Raw genomic sequence first — 18,920 nt, 5'->3', positions numbered from 1 at the left:
CTATCTGATCAACACTGCAACATGAAACCAGCCGTTTAGAATGTTTGGAGTTTTTCCCTCCTCTTTTACTAATCACCAACCCAGGAAACATGCGTTACTAATCAATCAGACCAATCAATATTCGGAAACGCCATGGAAGTTCCTTGCATACGCACCGGTTCTGAAAGCAACGCAACTGCATTGCGCGTGAACATCATGGATCACTCTATCCAGCATAAGACCTTCGACATAAGAGTTCGCAACTATCTTATACTTTCTTTTTACAGACGAAAGACTCCGTCCCGTCCCGGCTCGGCCCTCGAAAGGCAAAAGGAGAACCGTGCTGTTACCAAGCGCTTACAGCCGGTAAAAACCGATGAGGGGTTGAACCAAGGACATGGATAGAGGTACAAGTAAAGAGAGAGCAACGACCATTCGACATACCTACGTCGTCGTGATTGTTGCTTATGGCTTCTCTCAGCTTCCTAGATTTCTAAGCAAGTCTCCACCAAACAAACAGCGACATATGGAGATGCGCTTAGAGATTGTATACTCTTCTGAATCGTGAACACCATGATCACGCAATCCCAAATCCCCCACAAAAGGGGAGATTTATCACTAGGTGAAGAAACACAAGTTATCAACTCCTGACAACCTTTTGTTCTTTACCATCCTTTTTGTTGTCCAACCATTGTTCGGCTCCCAACGGCAAAGCATACACTCCGGCTTGGACCCAAACCCAGCAAACACCATGGCAGCCACTACCACCCTCCCATCCGGCATCCCACCCACCCATCCAGCTGTAGTCGTCACGGCCCCCCGTGCCCCGCTCTCCATCATCCAGCGCCCAACCGACCCCCCGGGGCCCGGCGAAGCCCTCGTCCACGTAGAATGGACCTCATCAACGCCTCTCGACCTGCACCAAGCTGACGGTGGCCTTCTCATTGATCTCCCGTATGTCGCCGGCTCCAGCTTCGGGGGTACCGTCCTCGCCCTCGGCCCCGCCGATGCCAACACCCCTGCCGCTCACCACAAGCTGCGTGTCGGCGACCAGGTGTTCGGCATGGCCTGGCGGGAGCCGCGCGAGCGCGGATTCCAGACATTCATCACGACAGCGACTTACCTGATGAGTAAACTACCCGAGAACATTACGATGCAAGAGGCTGTGACGGTGCCGACGAATTTGGTAACGGTTTTGCATACGTTGACTGAGGATTTGGGGTTGGAGATGCGGTGGCCTCTTTCTGATAACTCAAACGCAAAGGAGGAGAATAAAGGGGATAAAGATCAAAAGAAGCAGTGGATTCTGGTCTGGGGCGCGGGGAGTAGTGTCGGCCAATACGCCTTGCAGGTGTTGAAGAATTGGGGCTACCGCAATGTGATTGCTGTTGCGAGCAAGAAACACCACCAGGAGCTGCTGACCTTGGGCGCTGCAGTGTGTTTTGACTATGGAGAAAAGGACGTGACGGATTTGATCCGGAAGCATGTGGAGACTGCGTCGTCGTCATCAGATGATGCGACAATCCCCTTGGTGCTCGATTGTATCGGGTCATTGGAAGGTTCGCTGAGGCCGTTGACTAGGCTGGCCGAGAAGGGAACGAAAGTGGCGATTATGTTGCCTGTCATCGTCAAGCATGCTACTGAGGATGAGTCGCCAGAGTATGCGATGGATGTCACCAAGCTTTTGAAGGGAGAATGGAAGGAGGGTGTTGTTCTGAAGGGGGTGAGAACGTTTTTATACACCCAAGTGAGTCTCTCAATGAAAGAACCGTCAGCGATATCTTGGAAGAAGTCAGCTAATCTGAGTGTTAGAACGAGTTCATGAAGAATCATGCCCAGCCGGACATCGTCCCGGCTTTGTTGGAGCAGGGTGTGGTCAAGCCGAACAAGCAGAGGATCGTTGAAGGTGCCACATTGCTTGAGCGTGCTACGAATGCCCTCAGAATCCTTAGGGATAGAGCACAATCGGGCGAAAAGCTGGTGTGGAGAGTTGACGAGAAGTCGGCTCAGGATCTGTTCCCGGACCTCTTAGTATCGAAGGCTGATCCCACGAAAGCCGAGACAATCATTTGAGCCACTGACTTTGCCTTACTTTCTGGCCTAGGACGACTCGACGACTACCGAGCTTTGTATCAGCACTACTCCTTGCTAAGACTTATTGGAGATAACCTTTTTTTACTGTTTGTTCTTCAAGGCAGCTGCTTTGAGATTCCTTGACATTGTCCCCAGTGAGACCTATGAAACTATATATCCATAGGAGAATTTGCCTGCACCTATGGATTGATATCGGCCTTTACTTTCGCAAGCCTTATGACAATTGGCTTCAGCCCGGAACATACAAGGCCGCGTCCTGATGTAGTGACCGAAGACTTGGCCAGAAGTACTCAAAAGAGCCCATCACGTTCCCGATTCCTCCAATCAGGATGTTGTTCTGTGACCGGGTAGAGGAGCCAGCAGTGAGAAACATGAAACAGAAAATATCTCTCGGGAATCGGCTAAGCGTATGTACATATGTACTGTAGTTTTGGGGTGGATTGACCCAAGAGCTCGTTAAGCATTTTGCGGGGTAGTAGCAGCGATGTTTCGGCTGTTTCGAGCCGTATTAGGAAATATGATGAACTCCTTCCGGGAAATTGATGCCCTGAAGAATCAAACGAAACATTAAAAGGACCGATGTCCCGCCCCAATACCCCCATTCGCGATGCCACCTAAATTCCATCAATCAGGCAGCGGTGAACGGTTTAAGGAGTATGGCAGTGTCATCGGCGCTTGACGGCGACAGTCCTTTTAAAGCCTGGCATGTCCGCTCCAGCGTTAACAGTCATGGTGCTATTCTCGACAGGACCACAGGTTTTCCCCCGTTGAATATTCGCCATGCTTCTTTCAGCATTGTCGGCCGTCCTCGGCCTTGCAGGCTCAGCGGCTGCTGCCCTGACCTATAAAGGAGTCGACTGGTCGTCTGTACCTGTTGAAGAGAAGGCTGGCGTCTCTTACAAGAACGTGAACGGTGCTGCCCAGTCCATTGAGCACATTTTCCGAGACAGCGGTGTCAACACGGTCCGCCAACGGGTGTGGGTGAATCCCTCCGGGGGCACGTACAACCTGGCCTATAACATCAACCTGGCCAAGAGGGCGAAGAACGCTGGGCTGGGTGTTTATATCGACTTTCATTTCAGCGACACTTGGGCAGACCCCGCGCACCAAGCGATTCCTTCCGGATGGCCGACCGCCATTGACGACCTGGCCTGGAAGCTATACAACTACACATTCGATGCGTCGAACCAGTTCCATGATAATGGTGTGCAACCGACCATTATTTCTATCGGCAATGAGATCACCGGCGGTTTGCTTTGGCCGACGGGAGGCACTTCTTCGTGGTATAACATCGCGCGCTTGCTGCACTCAGCGTCTGCCGGTATCAGGGACTCGAGGCTGAACCCCAAGCCCAAAATCATGATCCATCTTGACAACGGATGGTAGGTCCCCTTGCTGTTTAAAACCGGATCCTGTATAGAGCTAACATCTGGCCAACCACCACAGGAACTGGGACACCCAGAACTGGTGGTATACAAATGTGTTGAAGCAAGGGCCTTTGGTGTCTTCCGACTTTGACATGATGGGAGTCTCGTTCTATCCCTTTTACACGCCCTCGGCGACTCTGTCGTCCTTGAAGTCAAGCTTGACAAACATGGCCAACAGATGGGGCAAAGAGCTCGTCGTTGCTGAGACCGACTGGCCAAGCTCATGCCCAAACCCGGCATATGCGTTCCCGTCAGACGCCAAGAACATCCCCTTCAACGCCGCCGGCCAGTCGCAGTGGATCAAGGCCGTGGCAGACGTGGTAGCTTCTGTGCCCAGGGGCAAGGGACTGTTCTATTGGGAACCCGCTTGGATTCACAATGCCAACTTGGGCTCATCGTGTGCGAGTAACTCCATGTTCTCGAACTCGGGGCAGGCCTTGTCCAGTCTGTCAGTGTTCCATAACATCTGAAGAGGAGCGGCTGAAGTTGAGAGAGGATAGGAGGGAGGGGAACTCAGGTCCGGCGGATATCCAGACTAGGGTGGTAGATAAGATAAGAAGCACAATGTGACCTTAGTACAAAGTTGCCTGCCTCGAGAAACACCAAATGTGAAAAGATGACGAGAGGGAATGCGTGACCGGCGAACTGCTGGCATGCTTAGTGCTTAAATATGTGTGTGAGGCCAATGCTGTAAATGACCTTAATGCTCGGGCTTTTGGCCAAAAGCGGCGAAGAAAGTTGGGAAATGACAGAATGTAGTCATCCGTTGGTTGGCTTCGTACCGGGATGACACGGCGAGAATGAACGAGGTGATGATGCTTCATCCGTCCAGTCGCGACGAAGACCGCGTTACGTACGGTGGTCGGGTGTGTACTAATGCAAGTACCGTGATGGCCAGTGAAGAACGTGGTGCGCCACAGGTTGGCTCATGCCGAATTCACAGCAAAAATCTGGGTTGTCCAGCCACATCCACGGCTCCAGCCACAGCATGTATCAAGCGCGCTGGGGCGGGGCTGTTGAGGGCACAGAGCCCTACGAATTTTCCCCGGTGGGTCCTACGGACAGACGTGCACCGCCCACCCGCCGCCACTGGCTAGAGGTTTTGCTTGCTGTGAGGGCCGGAATCCTAAATCCACTCCCATCATCGCGACAGTCAGATTTTCGCTCTTCGATACCCCGACGAACAGCGAAATCGTGATCACCAACCACCTACCGCAAAGATGGCTGACGAATACGTACGTGCCCTTCATTTTATGATAACGATGATGCCAAACACATATCATCGTGTACTTCCCAGCGGACGGCGGCCATAATTGAATTGGTCCCCTCCCGACGACAACGACCACACACACAAAAAATTGCACACCCTCAGAATGAGAATGAGGAAAATGGGGAGAATGGAAGACTGACCTTTTACGCTGTAGAACGCCGAGGAGGCCGCTGAGCTCAAGAAGAAGAGAACCTTCCGCAAGTTCTCTTACAGGGGTATCGATCTCGATGCGTAGGTTCTCCCGCTCGTTCGCCATTTTGAGGTTCCAAATTCCGAAGAGAGCAAGCCGGCCAGTCAGCTAGACGACCAAACCAAACCGACCGGGAATATCACGATATGGTTCGAGCCAGACATGCGACGTCATTCCATTACCGATAAGAGAGGAAAGGGGGAAGCGGCACTCACTCGACATCAACAACTACTGGGGGATTGGGCGGTTTTGGATGGCTCGGTCGGCTTGCTCAAATCAGAAGGGAACATATGCTGCGCTCGCGATGCGCCATGACACATGAAAGCACATGTGCTGACAGCAACCTCTTACGTGCAGTCTCCTCGACCTTGGCTCCGATGAGCTCCGCGATGTCGTCCACGCCCGTGCCCGTCGCAGGATCAACCGTGGCCTCAAGCGCAAGCCCATGGGCTTGATCAAGAAGCTCCGCAAGGCTAAGCAGGAGGCTAAGCCCAACGAGAAGCCCGACCTCGTCAAGACCCACCTCCGTGACATGATCGTTGTCCCCGAGATGATTGGCAGCGTCATCGGCATCTACTCCGGCAAGGAGTTCAACCAGGTTGAGATCAAGCCTGAGATGGTTGGCCACTACCTCGCTGAGTTCTCTATCTCCTAGTACGTTTCCCTGCCCCCGTCAAATAACCAGAGAGATATGTGTGCTAACTCCGGTTACAGCAAGCCCGTCAAGCACGGTCGCCCCGGTATCGGTGCTACCCACTCTTCTCGTTTCATTCCTCTCAAGTAAATGCTCTGGGAAATGGGTGGTACTTGCATTTTGTCTCAAATCATGGGTTCGGCGAAAACGGACGCGGGTTTGCTCATTTGGTCATGGCATGGACAAATGTGCCAGGGACTATCTTAGTTTTGACGAGATAGTACAAACGAGTAATGATGAGTGCAACGTTCTAGGTGATCACACACATAGCTCTTGTCCGCGGATTCCTTGACTAAGCTTTGCTGAATGAGGAGCACAATAAAAACAGAATATCCTTGATCATCGTGTCTAGCCTGCCTTGTTTATCATTTTGCTGATTGATCCTTTCTTAGTATCAAGACTTGAATATAAATCATAAACACACATATTCACCATTACGGAATTCGAACCTACCCTCGCCGAGTAGGCCGTTTCCCAGCATACCAACGTCATCGAACATACAGGCCCTCATCTGTTTATCATTCTCCCAGCACTCTGCCATGGCCTTGCCTCGCCTCACCCATCCTACACCACTCACCATTCACCACCCAAGCGACCGAACACAACCTCCCTCACAGCACGCCGCAACAATACCCCATAAACGTACCCCTACACGTCGCACATTCACACACGAACCCTTTTTCTTTCTTCCCATAGTCCCACGTCAGCTGCTCGCCTTCTTTGATATCTCTCTTAGCCTGCACGCAAATGTGTTTTGGTTTCACAAAGTGGGCCAGCCCCGAGGCACCGATGCGCCACTCGCAATTTGGGCCGCGCTCGGTGCGCTTGCGCATCACGTAGGCCGAGGAGGAGGTGGAGGGCGAAGTGCAGCAGTGGTTGATGAGGGAGCCAAGGAGGTAGATGCAGGCGTCCGAGTTTGTGGTTGGTGTTGGGGGTGTGCTTGTGGATATTGATGCGGAGGCTGTTGAGGATGATGTAATGGGCGATAGGGTGTTGGTGGTTACTATTGTTGGTGAGACCGGGGGTGATGGTGAAGGCAGATGAGGGATGTCGGACGCGGGTGGGATAGCGGTGGTCCGTTTAACCTGGAAGGCATAATGTTTGAAGAAATCCAGACACGCCTTTTGTCGGTCTTCCTCCGTCGGGTTGGCGATGAGCATCTCGCTCACGCCAGCCACGTACGTCTCGTACTCTTCCCGCGTGATGATCGAGCCGGCAAACCGGCCGTGCACGAGGTTCCTGCCGAAGAATTTCTTCCTTGAACTGGTCACGTCGGGCTCGGTAGACTCGGCAGAGAAAATAGGCCCAGCGTCTTCCCAGGACGCAGGCGGGATACCGTTGCGGGCGGCGAGCATGGGGAAGGCGAGCGTGACGATATCTTGGCCGCCGTCGGCTAGGGCGGCCTTGTAAGCCTGGTATTGGCTGTGCATCAGGGAGGCGTCGGCCGAGAACTTCTCGTTGAAGAGAGCCGTCATGAGAGGCGCCTCGTGGAAAATGAATTCGTCCTTAGTAAAGTCGCGGGCGGCGAAGAGGCCGTAGCCTACGCCGGCGCCCACCAGGCCGATGCGTACAGCCGGAGCATCCTTGGGCGCGTTACGTAGGAATCTGGCTGGCAGCTAAGTGGACGACATATCAGCAAGGTGTGTGAAATGAGAGAGAGAGAGAGAGAAGAAAAAAAAGAAGAAAAAAGAAATAAAAAAGAGTTGAAGCTGATGATGATAGAGGGGACGACTTCGACGACCTTGACAAGACACTACACGATGATAGACATGGTTGAGTCTTGCAGGCCAAACATATGATGAACGATTAGAATGCTCAACATGCCTTCGCCTGCTTCGCGGCATCGAATCCTTCGTCTTCATCAGAGGTCCTTATTCGTTCCTTTGATCGATGAGTATTCGCCATCCTGGTGTCAGCTTTGAGCCCTGGCTGGGAGAACCAGTGGGACGGTGGTGCGCATGCCTAATCGCTGCGCAACGACTCAAAGAGCTTAAGACGAAGAGAAATAGCAGGCCGGGTGTTGCATGAGAAAAGTAAAGTACGGAAGGGGGGAAAAAGTAACAAACCCGTGATGATTTCGGCAATTGACGTTGGTGGGTTTGGTGGGTCGATATTCCAGGTACACGTATGAGGAAGGTAACTTTCTGATGTTGCTACGAACCGACGGCTCCTGTCTCAATAAGATGGGAAGGAGGAGCAGTCTAACGTCTGACTTAGATATAAGAAGAGGAAGTATGCAATTACTGCACGACACTTGTCTAGTTGGCCGCCGCCAGCTTCTTCGCCTTGCGCTCCTCTTCGTCAAGGTGCTGCTTCCTGTAAACCTCGACAACCTTGTCCAAGCTGATATAGGTACCGGCCGGGACGTTGCGCGCGCTACCGTGCTGGAAGACCCTGTCACGTGGTCAGCTTTTAGGTCGCACCAATGGCATCTTGTGTTATGTGAAGCAGAAAAGCAAGGATGGGAAGCACGATGCCAATGGCAAGCTGTCAGACACACGAAGCAATTGATGGCGTCCAATGCCAAAAGAACAACATCTAGTTGCCTAAGCCCGGACCACAAGCTCCGAGAGCTCTCCATATCGTGCAACAGCAGCTGTGACCTGTCGATGCGTGAAAATGGGTGGAATGCCATTGGGATGGTGGTGTTGCGCGAAGTTGGATATGACAGAGGAGGGAAGCAAATCCTTGGTCGCAAGACTTCCCCGTCCACTTTAAAGCTTCGTAATAAGACATTGGGATTGATAACGTACTCGGGATATTTCATTTCGTAGTGTCCGCTTCTCAGTTGGTCGACGTAATAGAAAAGATGCTTGTCGTGAGCAGCCTGCTCGAGTGCCGCTGTGACCAGAGCGTTCTTGTCCGCCAAAGCCTCTTGGTGCTCCTCCCACTTCTGCAACCACTTCGTGATACTGTTCGGCTGTCCGTCCTTGCCCGGCCGAGAGACATAATAAAGAGCACCGAATGCGGGGATGGCGCCGAATATCACATAGAAGGCAGTCTGTCACTACCAGGTTAGCCTCCAAGTTGATATAACAATAGTATGCATGCTATCACGGCAAGATGGCCCTGTTCCCCACACTGTATTCATGAACGTACTCCAAGCTCCTCGTTGGCATCTGCGGCATTGGCGTGGTGGTGCTCCCCATGACCGGCAGCGCTGTGGGTGTGGTCGGCAGGACCGTGGCTGTCGGAGGCATATCGCCTCGTGTTGCGCACACAAGGGGCCCGAACCTGACGGGCGACCCTAGAGACTCCAAGTCTAAAAGAGGACATGGCTATCGTCGACTTATATCGTGTAATTGACAAGTGCGGAGCGCGAGTCGTGCGTCGACGGGAATAGTGGACCCTTTCTCTCCTCCTGGCGGAGTGACGCCGGGATCCTCTTTCTGCGGGGAGATCGATAAGAAGTTGACCTGGAAGCGGTCTCGGGAGAGTGAAGCAATTGCGCTAACAGAGTAAACGCCGGTGGTAGAGAGTGAGAGCCTTTCGGGCTTTGCAGAGACCAGGCGCGCAAGCTGCAACCAAGATCGTCGTTCGAGTTGACGATGTGATGAGCGCCGGTTACTGTAGAGGTAGAGGTAGCTTGGCTCGGTACGCAGCCCATTATCTGCACGTGACCGAACCTTAACAGTGGAAATGGCTAGGAGGGCCCTGCGTCGAAAAGAGGAGCTTACACGATGCCAAGCCCTGTCTCATCACAGAAGCCTTCCGAACGCTGAAGTCGATGGAAGCAGACAAGGTGTTCAAAGACGGGAGGCAAAAATCGGCTAACATCCACTCGATAATCAGACAAACTGTCCTTTTTATTATCGTCTATTATATATATATTCTACTGCAAAAGCTATACCATTGGAAAGCGATTGGTCTTATTTTCATTTACAGTCTCAGCATCATTAACTTTTTTTGTAGGTTGTTAAACCCTACAGTACCATAGTTCTATAGGTACATCTTCAACCTCTCTATCACAGCTCTTACTTTCCTCCGCCTTCCCCAACGCTAGGCTTGTAAGAGACTCAAAAATATCAACATCCGTCACTCGCTTCGAACAAAACAAACAACACACACCTAAACACAATGTCGAAGCCAAAATTACACTCCCTCCCACTGAGTCTCTTAGCACTTCTAGGGGTTGCCCTAGCCGGCGTCTCAGCTTCAGCTTCAGCATCACCACCAGCCGCCGAGAAGCCATCCTCACCCTCATCATCAGCACAATCGGACGAAGTGGAACTCATCTGCCACACCTCCGACCCAGCAGACTGCTACCCCAAGATCTTCCAACCCACACACGAGTTCCAGATCGTCCACCCAGACCAAGATCTTCCCACGGGTCTTCACGTTCGTCTGAACATCTACACCGGCCAAAAAGAAGCCAAGATCAACGTCCCCGATGAAGCTGTCGACCCGTCCCTTGAGGGTCTCCCAGTCGACAACTCCATCGTGATCGTCGACCCAGAAGATTCCTCAGAACCAGAAAAACAGCAAAGTCAGGGGCAGCCCCTCAAACCGCCCAAAAATGCGCCCGCCTACGACCCACACGGCAAGATCAAGGAGCCCAATATGGAAACCGCCGAGGCCCAAGATGAAAGCTCAGCCTTCTACAAGTCCCTAGCCATCCTCAAGAAGGGCCTGGACATCGATCAAGCACTCGACATGCTTGAGGAGATTTCCCACGATATTTACTACGGGCTTAAGATCGCTGAGGACTATGATACCGTCCGCGAGTTATTCTGTCTGGCTAACTCGCCGTCCATCATCTCTTCTTCTTCATCATCTTCCTCCTCCTACTCCTCATCCGGTTCCACCTCCTCTTCTTCACCAGAGACACCAGAAGCAGGAGGACCCTCAGAAAACGACCTCACCCGGTCCCGCCTAGCAGCTTCCATCATTTCATCTACTGTGCAAAACAACCCCAAAGCTCTGGCGGAAATCACCAAGCACTGGCCCACGCTTCAACAAGACCACTGCACCAAGTCCAAATCCAAGGACGCCTCTGGCTCGGAACCCCTCCGAACCTCCGCCTTCCGTCTTCTGCCATCTCTCCCCTCGTCTGGCTCCCCGTCCGACTCCGGACCCATTCCCTCAATCCCTCCCTCCCTAACCAAAGCCCGCATATCCGCCATCTCCGGCCTTTTGAAATCCCCCTTGATTCGACAATCTTTTCTCGCTGCTGGCGGCATGGACCACCTCCTCCAGGTCCTTCTTTCCGACGCATCCCAGTCTCAGGGTCAGGGCGCCGCCGAGGAATGGGAAAAACTCCGTCGCCAAGCCGGCCACTTGATCCTCGATAACTTTTTGGACGCAGACATGGGAGCCGTTTTGGGCGAGTGGCCCGGTGCTACTGGGGACGTGCAGGCTAGCGATAAGGAGTGTGCTAGCCGTGCTGCCAGCCGTGGTGATGGGGAGAAGAAGGAGGGTCAGGCTGACTGTTGGGATTGGCACGCCAAGCAGCTTGCGGATAGGTACAAGAAGGAAGGAAAGGGAGGGGAGGGGCATTGGAGCTGGGAGTTGTGGAATAAGTTGAAGGAGCAGAGGAAGAATGCTTCCAGTAACAAAAAGGAGGAGTTGTGATGGGAGCCTGGTTGTGGTTTGCATCATGGCTGGAGTTGTGTTCTAGGCTCATTAAAGGGCATCATGTAGAAAAAGAGTTCATACCCGCATGTTTTGGAGATACGATACCACGTCAATCAACTTGAAGCGACGTAGTCCAAGCATTGAAGATCGCCGTCTTAGTGTACACATACTTCATCACGATCACGAAAACGACTTTTCAAATCGGGACAAGCCGCGCTCATATATTAATCTACTAAATCTAAACTCATCGACTTTTCCTTTTCCTGTTCGTACTGATGAAAGCAATCAGATAGGCTACGAGTGATATAGGCGCTTTTACTTCCAAGGTCCGACCAATCGCTGGCTGAACGCAAGCCTTGCGATGAATTCCCAGCCAGCATGCAAAGAGACTTCATGCGGAAAGGTCGACGACAAAACGCGATCGTACCCCCATCTGTCCTTGCTAAACTGACCCTGAAGAACTTTATCCGCCCTACTCTCGTCTCTGGACATCAAAGCCCGCCATCCTTGCGACTTTTATTCCCTGAACCAACATTGGGGAGAGGCATATGACCCTTGACGAAAACTGCCGCGGTATATACCGACTTGAAAGCACTCGCACTCGTTGTCCTTTTTTTGTTTCATGTGATTTCTTGTTTTTCTTTTTCTCTGTCATAAATTGTCCGTCTTAGGCTTCAGCTAGAAGTGCCAGTAATGACAACAACTTCCTCTCAGTCCGCATGTAGGCATGGACGCTAATGAGATGATTGCTTATGAACGCTCCTTAGTGGCCTAGTGAACGTTCAAGTGGTGTCTTGGTCTGTGGTCCTCCTTCTCGTTGACTTTCATAACGACTCTGCCCAGCTTGGTGAAGGTTAAAAGAAATTATGGGCGGCGAACTATGCGCCTACATGCTTGCGACCTTTGAGAGCCACTATTGCCTGTCTTTTGAAGTTCGGGATACTCTGTCTTCAGAGAATGTCGCTCTTGAGGGCACATGCCCAGATCGTCTTCAATGAATAGCTCCTCCGCTGCTCCCGGTGTCCGAGGTGGGATGAATAATGAAACAAAAACAGATCGGGGACCTACAGCCAAGGCCGACTTGGAGATGGCTGTTGAAAAAGGACGTAATGTTGTTGAGTGAAATATGAAATGAAAGACTGATTCCTTTGTTCTCTTCTCTCTTAAAACACTCCGGCGGTTCTTTTTCGGACTCGCTTGGTTCCGACAAAAGACAAGAGGAACCTATTTATCATTAGGTCGCACGCCCGTATTGCCGAAACCGCTGAGATTCCATCCCGGATACTTGGACGCCGACGCGTTTGCGTTGGGGGCTTCGGGCTGTGGGGGAATGCTTGGGAGACCACTTCCAGCATCCCTCTTCAATGGGTTCGGCGGGAGCGATGCAGGCCCTGTAGTCTGAGGCTGGGTGTTTGACGTCGCACCGCCACTTGAAGATTGAGATGCGCTCTTTTTTTTGTACGCACCCTTGTCCTGAAGGTATTTCAAGGCCTGGATAATTGATAGGTCTTCCTGCTCCTTATCGTTCAGGAGCAAACGCTGCTGGAGGGTCATCTTTCCTCCGTTAAGTTCGCGCTCTCTCAGAGCCTTCTCACGCTCATTCGGATCATGGACGAAACGGCACTTGCCCCGCTTACCGCAGTTTCCTCCAGTCGAATAGTACTTGCAGTGCTTCGACTGATCAGCCTTCCTGGCCACAGGGGGGACAGCATTTTCTTCCGGACGAGTAGACAAGACTTCTGGCTTCTCGTCGTCAGACTTTGAGATGGTTGAGGGAGATGAGGGTTCTGACTGGCGCATCTCGTCGCCTTCATCCTGCTGTTCGCGCTTCCGCTTGATGCTGGACTCGACTTTTTCTAATTGTTTGCGGAGCTTCTCCGCCTTTTGTTCTTGCCTCATAAGGAGAGAAGCCTTCTCGTCGGCGGCCTTTGCCTCAGCAGTCTGTGCCTTGACAGCAGCTTTCTTGGCTTCAATTTTGGCCTTTGATGGGAAGTTGGCCCGACGCTCAGCGATCCAAGCAGCAAGTTCTTCATTCGTGATGGGACTGTATCAAGAGTTAATGTTATTCTTATGAGACAGTAACAGCGGGACACACTTACTTGGGAGCATCAGCACCAATCATCTCATTGAGACGTTCCTCTTCGTTCTCATCGTCCTCGTCGGACTCATCGCCCGGAGTAAGACCTAGAGTGTTGGTCTTGCGCTTTTTCTTCTTTCCACCAGAGTGGTCGTGCTTCTGATGGTGAGCGGGGGGACTAAAAGCCTTCCCACCGCGGCTGTTGTGGCCGCCAGCATGACCATTTCGGCCGCGGACCTTGTCACCACCAAACTGAGGACGATGGCGAGGATGGCCGTTGTTGTGACTACCACGTCCATGGCGGGGCGCGCCTGCGGCAGGAGCACCATCATAGACGGGATGTGCTGGCGGTATGTAAGTAGTAGGAGGCGGATAGGGCTGGTATGGCGCAGGAGCATAAGGCGCCCCGTGAGGTGCACCATATGGCTGCGGCGGATACGGAGCCGGAGCGGGCGGTTGCGCAGGTGCGCCATCAAATCCCATTCTGATAGGAGGTCCCATCATCTGGCCCTTGGGTCCAGAACGATCACTATGGGAGCCTCTTCCACCTCGGCTGCTGGTGTTGTAAGGGGTCTGAGGGTGCGACTGATGGTGACTGGCCCATGGCTGGGGAGGCGGACTAGCCTGCGGTGCGGGGGGAGCATACGCCGGGCCGTAAGGAGTTTGTGGCGCGGGTGAGTATGCGGGCTGGCCGTATGGCTGCTGAGCCTGGGGGTAATGGGACTGTGTGCCGTAGCTGGGCGCGTAACCTTGAGGAGGGGGAGGGGCAGGAGGCTGTTGCGGGGTATGCTGGCCATGCTGCTCTGAATGCCACTGCTGTTGTGGCGGGGGGTAGGCACCCGGCTGGGGCTGGGGCTGATGTGAAGGATACGGGCTTGCCGGGGGCGCCTGTTGTCCGTACGCAGAAGGTTGCTGGCCATATCCGTAAGAATGAGAAGAGTGGTAACCGCCACGATCTGAGCCACCACGGCCTCGTCCAGCATAAGTGCCGCGCTGGGGAGCAGCCGGCTGGGGCTGCTGCTGTTGATAAGGCGACTGGCCATAGGTGGCGGGGTAGCCAGCAGGCGGGTTGTTGGGCGGTGCCGGTCCCGGAGGCGGGGGAGGCGGTCCGTAGTTGTAAGCCATGGTCTGTGTGTTCACTTTCGAGCTATGGCCCGGAGGAAGAATGGATATAGATGAATCTTGATCTTGCCAGCTGGTGTATGACACTTGTAATTTTCCCTGCGTAACAGGGTATTTGCTGCTCAGCTAGTATTGAGCTGCCGTCACGTCCCTGCAAATTGGACGTTTTGAGTGTACTCGGAAGAATTTGAATCAAGCAGGAGGAAGGAGGGATGGCAGGTATGGCCTCTAGACAGTTCAGACGCCGCGTCGATGGTAAATCGGTAGGATTGTCGTTTAGCACCCCGGGCTTGTAATGGTCGGTGTGGGCTTCTTGAATCCCAAGGCTGCAAGCTAGACAACACGTGATGGGATTTGAGGCCGTTCGAGTCCTGTCGGAGATGCCGAGAAGGAAGCAGATGCAAAGATGTCTCTGCGACTTGGGTGTGGCAGTCCTGATCGTCAAATGGTTTGTGACGGCAGCAACTGATCCCTTTTGACACGGGCAAGATGACAAGCTTTCACCGGCAGTGTTAAATGCCCTTGGACAGCAGACTTTGCCGATGGTCAGGATTTGAGTATCCTTCACTCAGTGAGGGTTGGTAAGATTCAACTTGGCGTCAAGCAGCAGTGTTGGCGAAATGTTACACCTCAACTGGTTGCAACTTGGGCTTTGCTTCCCCAAGGTGGACTAGAATTTGTTAGAACGAATGAACGGCGGACGTTGCGAAGGAATGTGGTTTGAACGAAGTGGGTTTCAGTCCGACGACCGCGCCTCGCCGTACAATGAACCTTATGGCCACCGGCGAGTTAACTCGCTCTGATGGCGTGGTGAGAATCCTCCGACGCGGGGAACAAGATCAAGGGTCGACTTCGACCAGAAGCTACGGGCACTTGCCTGTTCGCAACACACGAGGCAAGAAAAATACTCACGGTTTAGGCTAGGTTGGCGATCAAGGGCACAAGTGAGTGCCGGGGTCGAGAAGTACGAAGTAGAGGTTGAACGCAATCTATCTCGAAAAGAAGGTTTGGAGATGGATGGAGGGGTGAAGTTGTGAAATGGAGGTCGAAGGGTGAAGGAGAGAGACGTGGAGTGTCGAAGGAGATGCGCGTTGGTGGGTCCACACTTAAGGTTCCCTGTCCAAGGGCGGTCAGCCGATCTACGCAGGGGTAGAGGCGGCAGAATTCGAATCTCTGTTTTCTCAGGGCAGGGTCGAGGGCCCGGGTGTTGGCAGGTGCGCTGCTGCCCGCGTTATTGCAGTGGTGTTTGGCGTACTTTCGGGCAGGCTCCAGCACAGCTCGACCGGATTGCAGGCGCGCAAACTGCAGCACGGCAGGCAGACCTCGAGTCCCAAGTGCAAACCAAGTGGAAGTACCGTAGAGGTGCGCTCCCGTCCAGTGCCCGACGGTGGGGCTTTCAACTTTCACCTTCAGTCCTGATTACACCAAGGGCAGCACGCAGGCAGGTGCGCGATCCAGTAAAACTGCGTGGTGACATTGAAGGAAGTTGAAAGAGACGAGGGGACTTTTACATAACCTTTTTGATCATACCCTCTCGAATCTTGGTTGAGACATTCATCTTCATCGTTGCATGAAATTTGACGGACCTCACGATCAATGACCGCCAAAATAATCATTATCTGATATCGTCAAAAACCGTAGAGTTTCCGCCCCCCGTCAAAACTTTTTGCATGCATTGACATTCAACAACACTACATATCAATCCATGTCCGGACCAATGTGTAGTATTTTCTCTTGAGCATTCGGTCCCCTCTCACACAACCACTTACATACGGTCGTCACATTTCGCCCAAACCGGTCACCACACCACTATATCAAGCTGAGAGTGTGTCCAGTAACAATCCATACCACCATCCATACGTTTAGTCTGGTGCAAACCCCAACTTGAGAAGGAAGAGCTCAGCTGTACGGCACAAGGACCCTTCTCACACTACAATGTTCATCACTGTTCGTAAACTTTCATCTTTCCAGTGCGTTTGCAGTATGCTATAATCGAATGGAGTCTAATATCAGATAGACGAAAATTGCCGACTTGGTGCAGATTGCACCCGAGGACTTTAGCAAAGAGAGTTTTGTCGCGATTGAAGACAACATCAACGCCAAATATGCAAACAAGGTGGGCAACAACATCTTTGAACAGGCCCACGAAACCACCCATCTAACAGCTGTCTTCGGTCTACAGGTAGTACAGAAAGTCGGCCTTTTCGTCTGTTTGTGGGATGTCACTTGGACATCAGAAGGTCAGATAGGTCATGGCAGTGGTTTAGTCAACGTGAACGGTATGATCATATTCGTATCCTAGTGCTCTCCTGTCACAATCACTGACATGTTATGCAGTTGAGTTTGAGATGGTGGTCTTCAGGCCATTCAAGCACGAAGTCATTCTCGCACGCATCACCCATCAGACCGAGGAAGGCATATACCGTCAGTTCCATCCTTCAATCACCGTCTCTGTCATCTTTGGTTTCCTGTCTTGAGCCTAACACGTTAGTTCTCCTGCAGTTGGCATGGACTTCTTTAACGACATCTTTGTTCCCGCCGCGGAGCTGCCGGACAACTCAGAGTTGTGAGTACCAGTTCATTTCCCCTGGTGTCTTTCTGGGACATGCTAACATCTCATCCTAAGCGACACAACCGAGAAGGTCTGGGTATGGAAGGAAGAGGGCCAGGAGCTGTACTTTGACAATAACGAGATGGTCCGCTTCCGAGTTATCGGCGAGGAGTGGCACGACCAAACACCAACAGGCCCGGTGGAAGTCGACCAGACTGCAAACCAGCTCCTACCGCCATATAAGATCACGGGTTCCATGAAGGAAGGAGGACTGGGATGCTGTCTGTGGTGGGAGTAGAATGGCCCACTCCGTCACGCAGGCGAGAGAATCAAGGCCTAGACCAAGCATTGAGAGGGCGTTTTGTCTTATTATCCAATTATTATTTTGCACCCTAAACTGATGGCGGCGTGTAGGATTTTGTGGTCTGGTTTCGAGGCATCTCAAGTTAGGCCCTTTGTTTAGTTTATACCGTAATGCCCTCAAGAAGACGCTCCTCAACATCGTCGAGGACCGAGTAGTGCTCGATAACTGCGAGGTTCTCGGCCTCGGCCTTGAACTGCTTATCGGGATCGACGCCAGGGCCGAACATTTGGGGCGCCGCGCCCATCCCTCCCATCTGCTGAGCCATTTGGCTTGCAGCTGTCACAAACCATTAATACTGGAAGTCAAAGTAATCAAAGAGTTAACAACACTTACCATTATCGCTGCCGAGCAAGAAGTTAAAGACGGACTGAAGACCGAAGATACAGAGGAAGTACCAGCTGATGCTGGACATCCATCTGGGATCCATATCCTTGGTCATGACGCCAGCCTGAAGCATGCTCTTGAACTTGATAGTCAAAGGGAAAGGCAGTTTCACTAACACCTCGTTAGCCACCACAACGCTCTTGCCACGGAGAAGACCCGATCCAACCACATACTGATAACGTAACCACTGAAGAACGCATTAATCCAGCTCATGATCAGCGTGTTGGGGATAATCATGGCCATCTGGTTCTTCATCATGCCCATCATGCCCTCCATCGAGCTTGGATCGCTCAGTGGGTTGGGCTGGCCCTGTCCGGCGCGCTCAGGGTCCTTAAGGTAGGCGCCCGACTCGAAGGCTGTGACTAGGGCATCGCGGCGTGTGGCGAACGACTTCTTGGAGAGGGCGTGGAAGTTGCCGCGCAAATTGATTCCATGGAGAAGGGAGCGCTGTTCGCGGATGGCCTTCTGATCGAGCTTCTTGGGGGCGGATTGCATCAACACACTCGCATAGTGTCGGAGTACGCCCGTCAGGATCTACATTGTCGAACGAAGTGTTAGATGATAAACTCGTGTTTGGTTGGAAAACCTCATGACCATATTCAGAATCGGTCGGTTCGTACCATGACGATCGTGATGGGGAAGAGGATCCAGTAGCTGTCAACACCTAGCAGTTAGCAATTGGACTTTCTAGCTTGTCTTTCATGGCTTAGCGGCGCATTTGGGAGGCGCTCACAATAACTGGGGATCCCTATGGATCGTTTGGACCGGAACTTGGGCCATTGTCGCGATATCTGTTGAAAACCGTTGGCAGACAAGTTTGTTGATATCACACGGAAGGCTGTGAGATCGGATGTCGTCGTTGTCCCAACATCCAACGTCCAAGTCGCTGTTGACCGCGGGCGGGGACGGTGCGCTACTGAACCCTGTCAATCATTGCATCAGCTCCCAGCGCCCCTGTCTTCCAAGAGGTAGGTAGGTACGTACCGGTATCTTCTCGGAGCTTGTGCACTGACCAGAATACCGCTTTATCACCGCTTATCGTGCCTGCCGGCGCAGCAGGACCATTCCACCAAGGTGGCCTTTCCCTGCCCGCAATGTCCGTCAAGCACCTCTTTGGCTTCACGTTATGGGAGCTTTCATTGACCTCCAGCCTCCTCCCATTTCAACCACTTTCTCGCACATCGCTATCATCAT

The 18,920-nt window shown here is 52.6% G+C and overlaps 9 protein-coding genes across 9 annotated transcripts; 5 read left to right on the top strand and 4 right to left on the bottom strand.

Moving 5' to 3' along the window:
- Window positions 1–730: 730 nt before the first annotated feature.
- On the top strand, window positions 731–2,153 carry NEUTE1DRAFT_90262 (uncharacterized protein; the record flags this gene model as incomplete). Its single annotated transcript, XM_009857550.1, has 2 exons — window positions 731–1,726; window positions 1,792–2,153. The coding sequence occupies 2 exons, from the start codon at window positions 731–733 to the stop codon at window positions 2,050–2,052; spliced, it is 1,257 nt and encodes a 418-aa protein (XP_009855852.1).
- Window positions 2,154–2,818: 665 nt separating this feature from the next.
- NEUTE1DRAFT_71566 (uncharacterized protein) lies at window positions 2,819–4,085 on the top strand (the record flags this gene model as incomplete). The annotated part of the gene is made up of 2 exons (XM_009857549.1): window positions 2,819–3,455; window positions 3,520–4,085. The coding sequence occupies 2 exons, from the start codon at window positions 2,854–2,856 to the stop codon at window positions 3,968–3,970; spliced, it is 1,053 nt and encodes a 350-aa protein (XP_009855851.1).
- Window positions 4,086–4,589: 504 nt separating this feature from the next.
- On the top strand, window positions 4,590–6,000 carry NEUTE1DRAFT_118680 (uncharacterized protein; the record flags this gene model as incomplete). Its single annotated transcript, XM_009857548.1, has 4 exons — window positions 4,590–4,735; window positions 4,925–5,001; window positions 5,318–5,614; window positions 5,675–6,000. 4 exons carry the CDS (start codon window positions 4,721–4,723, stop codon window positions 5,742–5,744), a joined length of 459 nt encoding a protein of 152 aa, XP_009855850.1.
- On the bottom strand, window positions 6,000–7,425 carry NEUTE1DRAFT_125737 (uncharacterized protein; the record flags this gene model as incomplete). Its single annotated transcript, XM_009857547.1, has 2 exons — window positions 6,000–7,270; window positions 7,414–7,425. 2 exons carry the CDS (start codon window positions 7,423–7,425, stop codon window positions 6,266–6,268), a joined length of 1,017 nt encoding a protein of 338 aa, XP_009855849.1.
- Window positions 7,426–7,912: 487 nt separating this feature from the next.
- Window positions 7,913–8,930, bottom strand: NEUTE1DRAFT_55546 (NADH dehydrogenase 17.8K chain; the record flags this gene model as incomplete). Its single annotated transcript, XM_009857545.1, has 3 exons — window positions 7,913–8,048; window positions 8,408–8,655; window positions 8,754–8,930. The coding sequence occupies 3 exons, from the start codon at window positions 8,928–8,930 to the stop codon at window positions 7,913–7,915; spliced, it is 561 nt and encodes a 186-aa protein (XP_009855847.1).
- Window positions 8,931–9,731: 801 nt separating this feature from the next.
- Window positions 9,732–11,356, top strand: NEUTE1DRAFT_71556 (uncharacterized protein; the record flags this gene model as incomplete). Its single annotated transcript, XM_009857544.1, has 1 exon — window positions 9,732–11,356. The coding sequence occupies one exon, from the start codon at window positions 9,732–9,734 to the stop codon at window positions 11,223–11,225; it is 1,494 nt and encodes a 497-aa protein (XP_009855846.1).
- Window positions 11,357–11,782: 426 nt separating this feature from the next.
- Window positions 11,783–14,430, bottom strand: NEUTE1DRAFT_132922 (uncharacterized protein; the record flags this gene model as incomplete). Its single annotated transcript, XM_009857543.1, has 2 exons — window positions 11,783–13,272; window positions 13,328–14,430. 2 exons carry the CDS (start codon window positions 14,428–14,430, stop codon window positions 12,453–12,455), a joined length of 1,923 nt encoding a protein of 640 aa, XP_009855845.1.
- A 1,932-nt stretch (window positions 14,431–16,362) lies between these two features.
- NEUTE1DRAFT_125733 (uncharacterized protein) lies at window positions 16,363–17,284 on the top strand (the record flags this gene model as incomplete). Its single annotated transcript, XM_009857542.1, has 4 exons — window positions 16,363–16,374; window positions 16,445–16,601; window positions 16,765–16,851; window positions 16,930–17,284. 4 exons carry the CDS (start codon window positions 16,363–16,365, stop codon window positions 16,995–16,997), a joined length of 324 nt encoding a protein of 107 aa, XP_009855844.1.
- Window positions 17,285–17,343: 59 nt separating this feature from the next.
- On the bottom strand, window positions 17,344–18,557 carry NEUTE1DRAFT_71550 (uncharacterized protein; the record flags this gene model as incomplete). Its single annotated transcript, XM_009857541.1, has 5 exons — window positions 17,344–17,618; window positions 17,676–17,837; window positions 17,900–18,260; window positions 18,347–18,380; window positions 18,460–18,557. The coding sequence occupies 5 exons, from the start codon at window positions 18,504–18,506 to the stop codon at window positions 17,443–17,445; spliced, it is 780 nt and encodes a 259-aa protein (XP_009855843.1).
- Between the last annotated feature and the right edge of the window lie 363 nt (window positions 18,558–18,920).

Source organism: Neurospora tetrasperma, assembly GCF_000213175.1.
Source record: "Neurospora tetrasperma FGSC 2508 unplaced genomic scaffold NEUTE1scaffold_81, whole genome shotgun sequence".
In the NCBI taxonomy this organism is placed as follows: Eukaryota; Fungi; Ascomycota; class Sordariomycetes; order Sordariales; family Sordariaceae; genus Neurospora; species Neurospora tetrasperma.
This window is presented reverse-complemented; position numbering and strand designations above follow the sequence as displayed.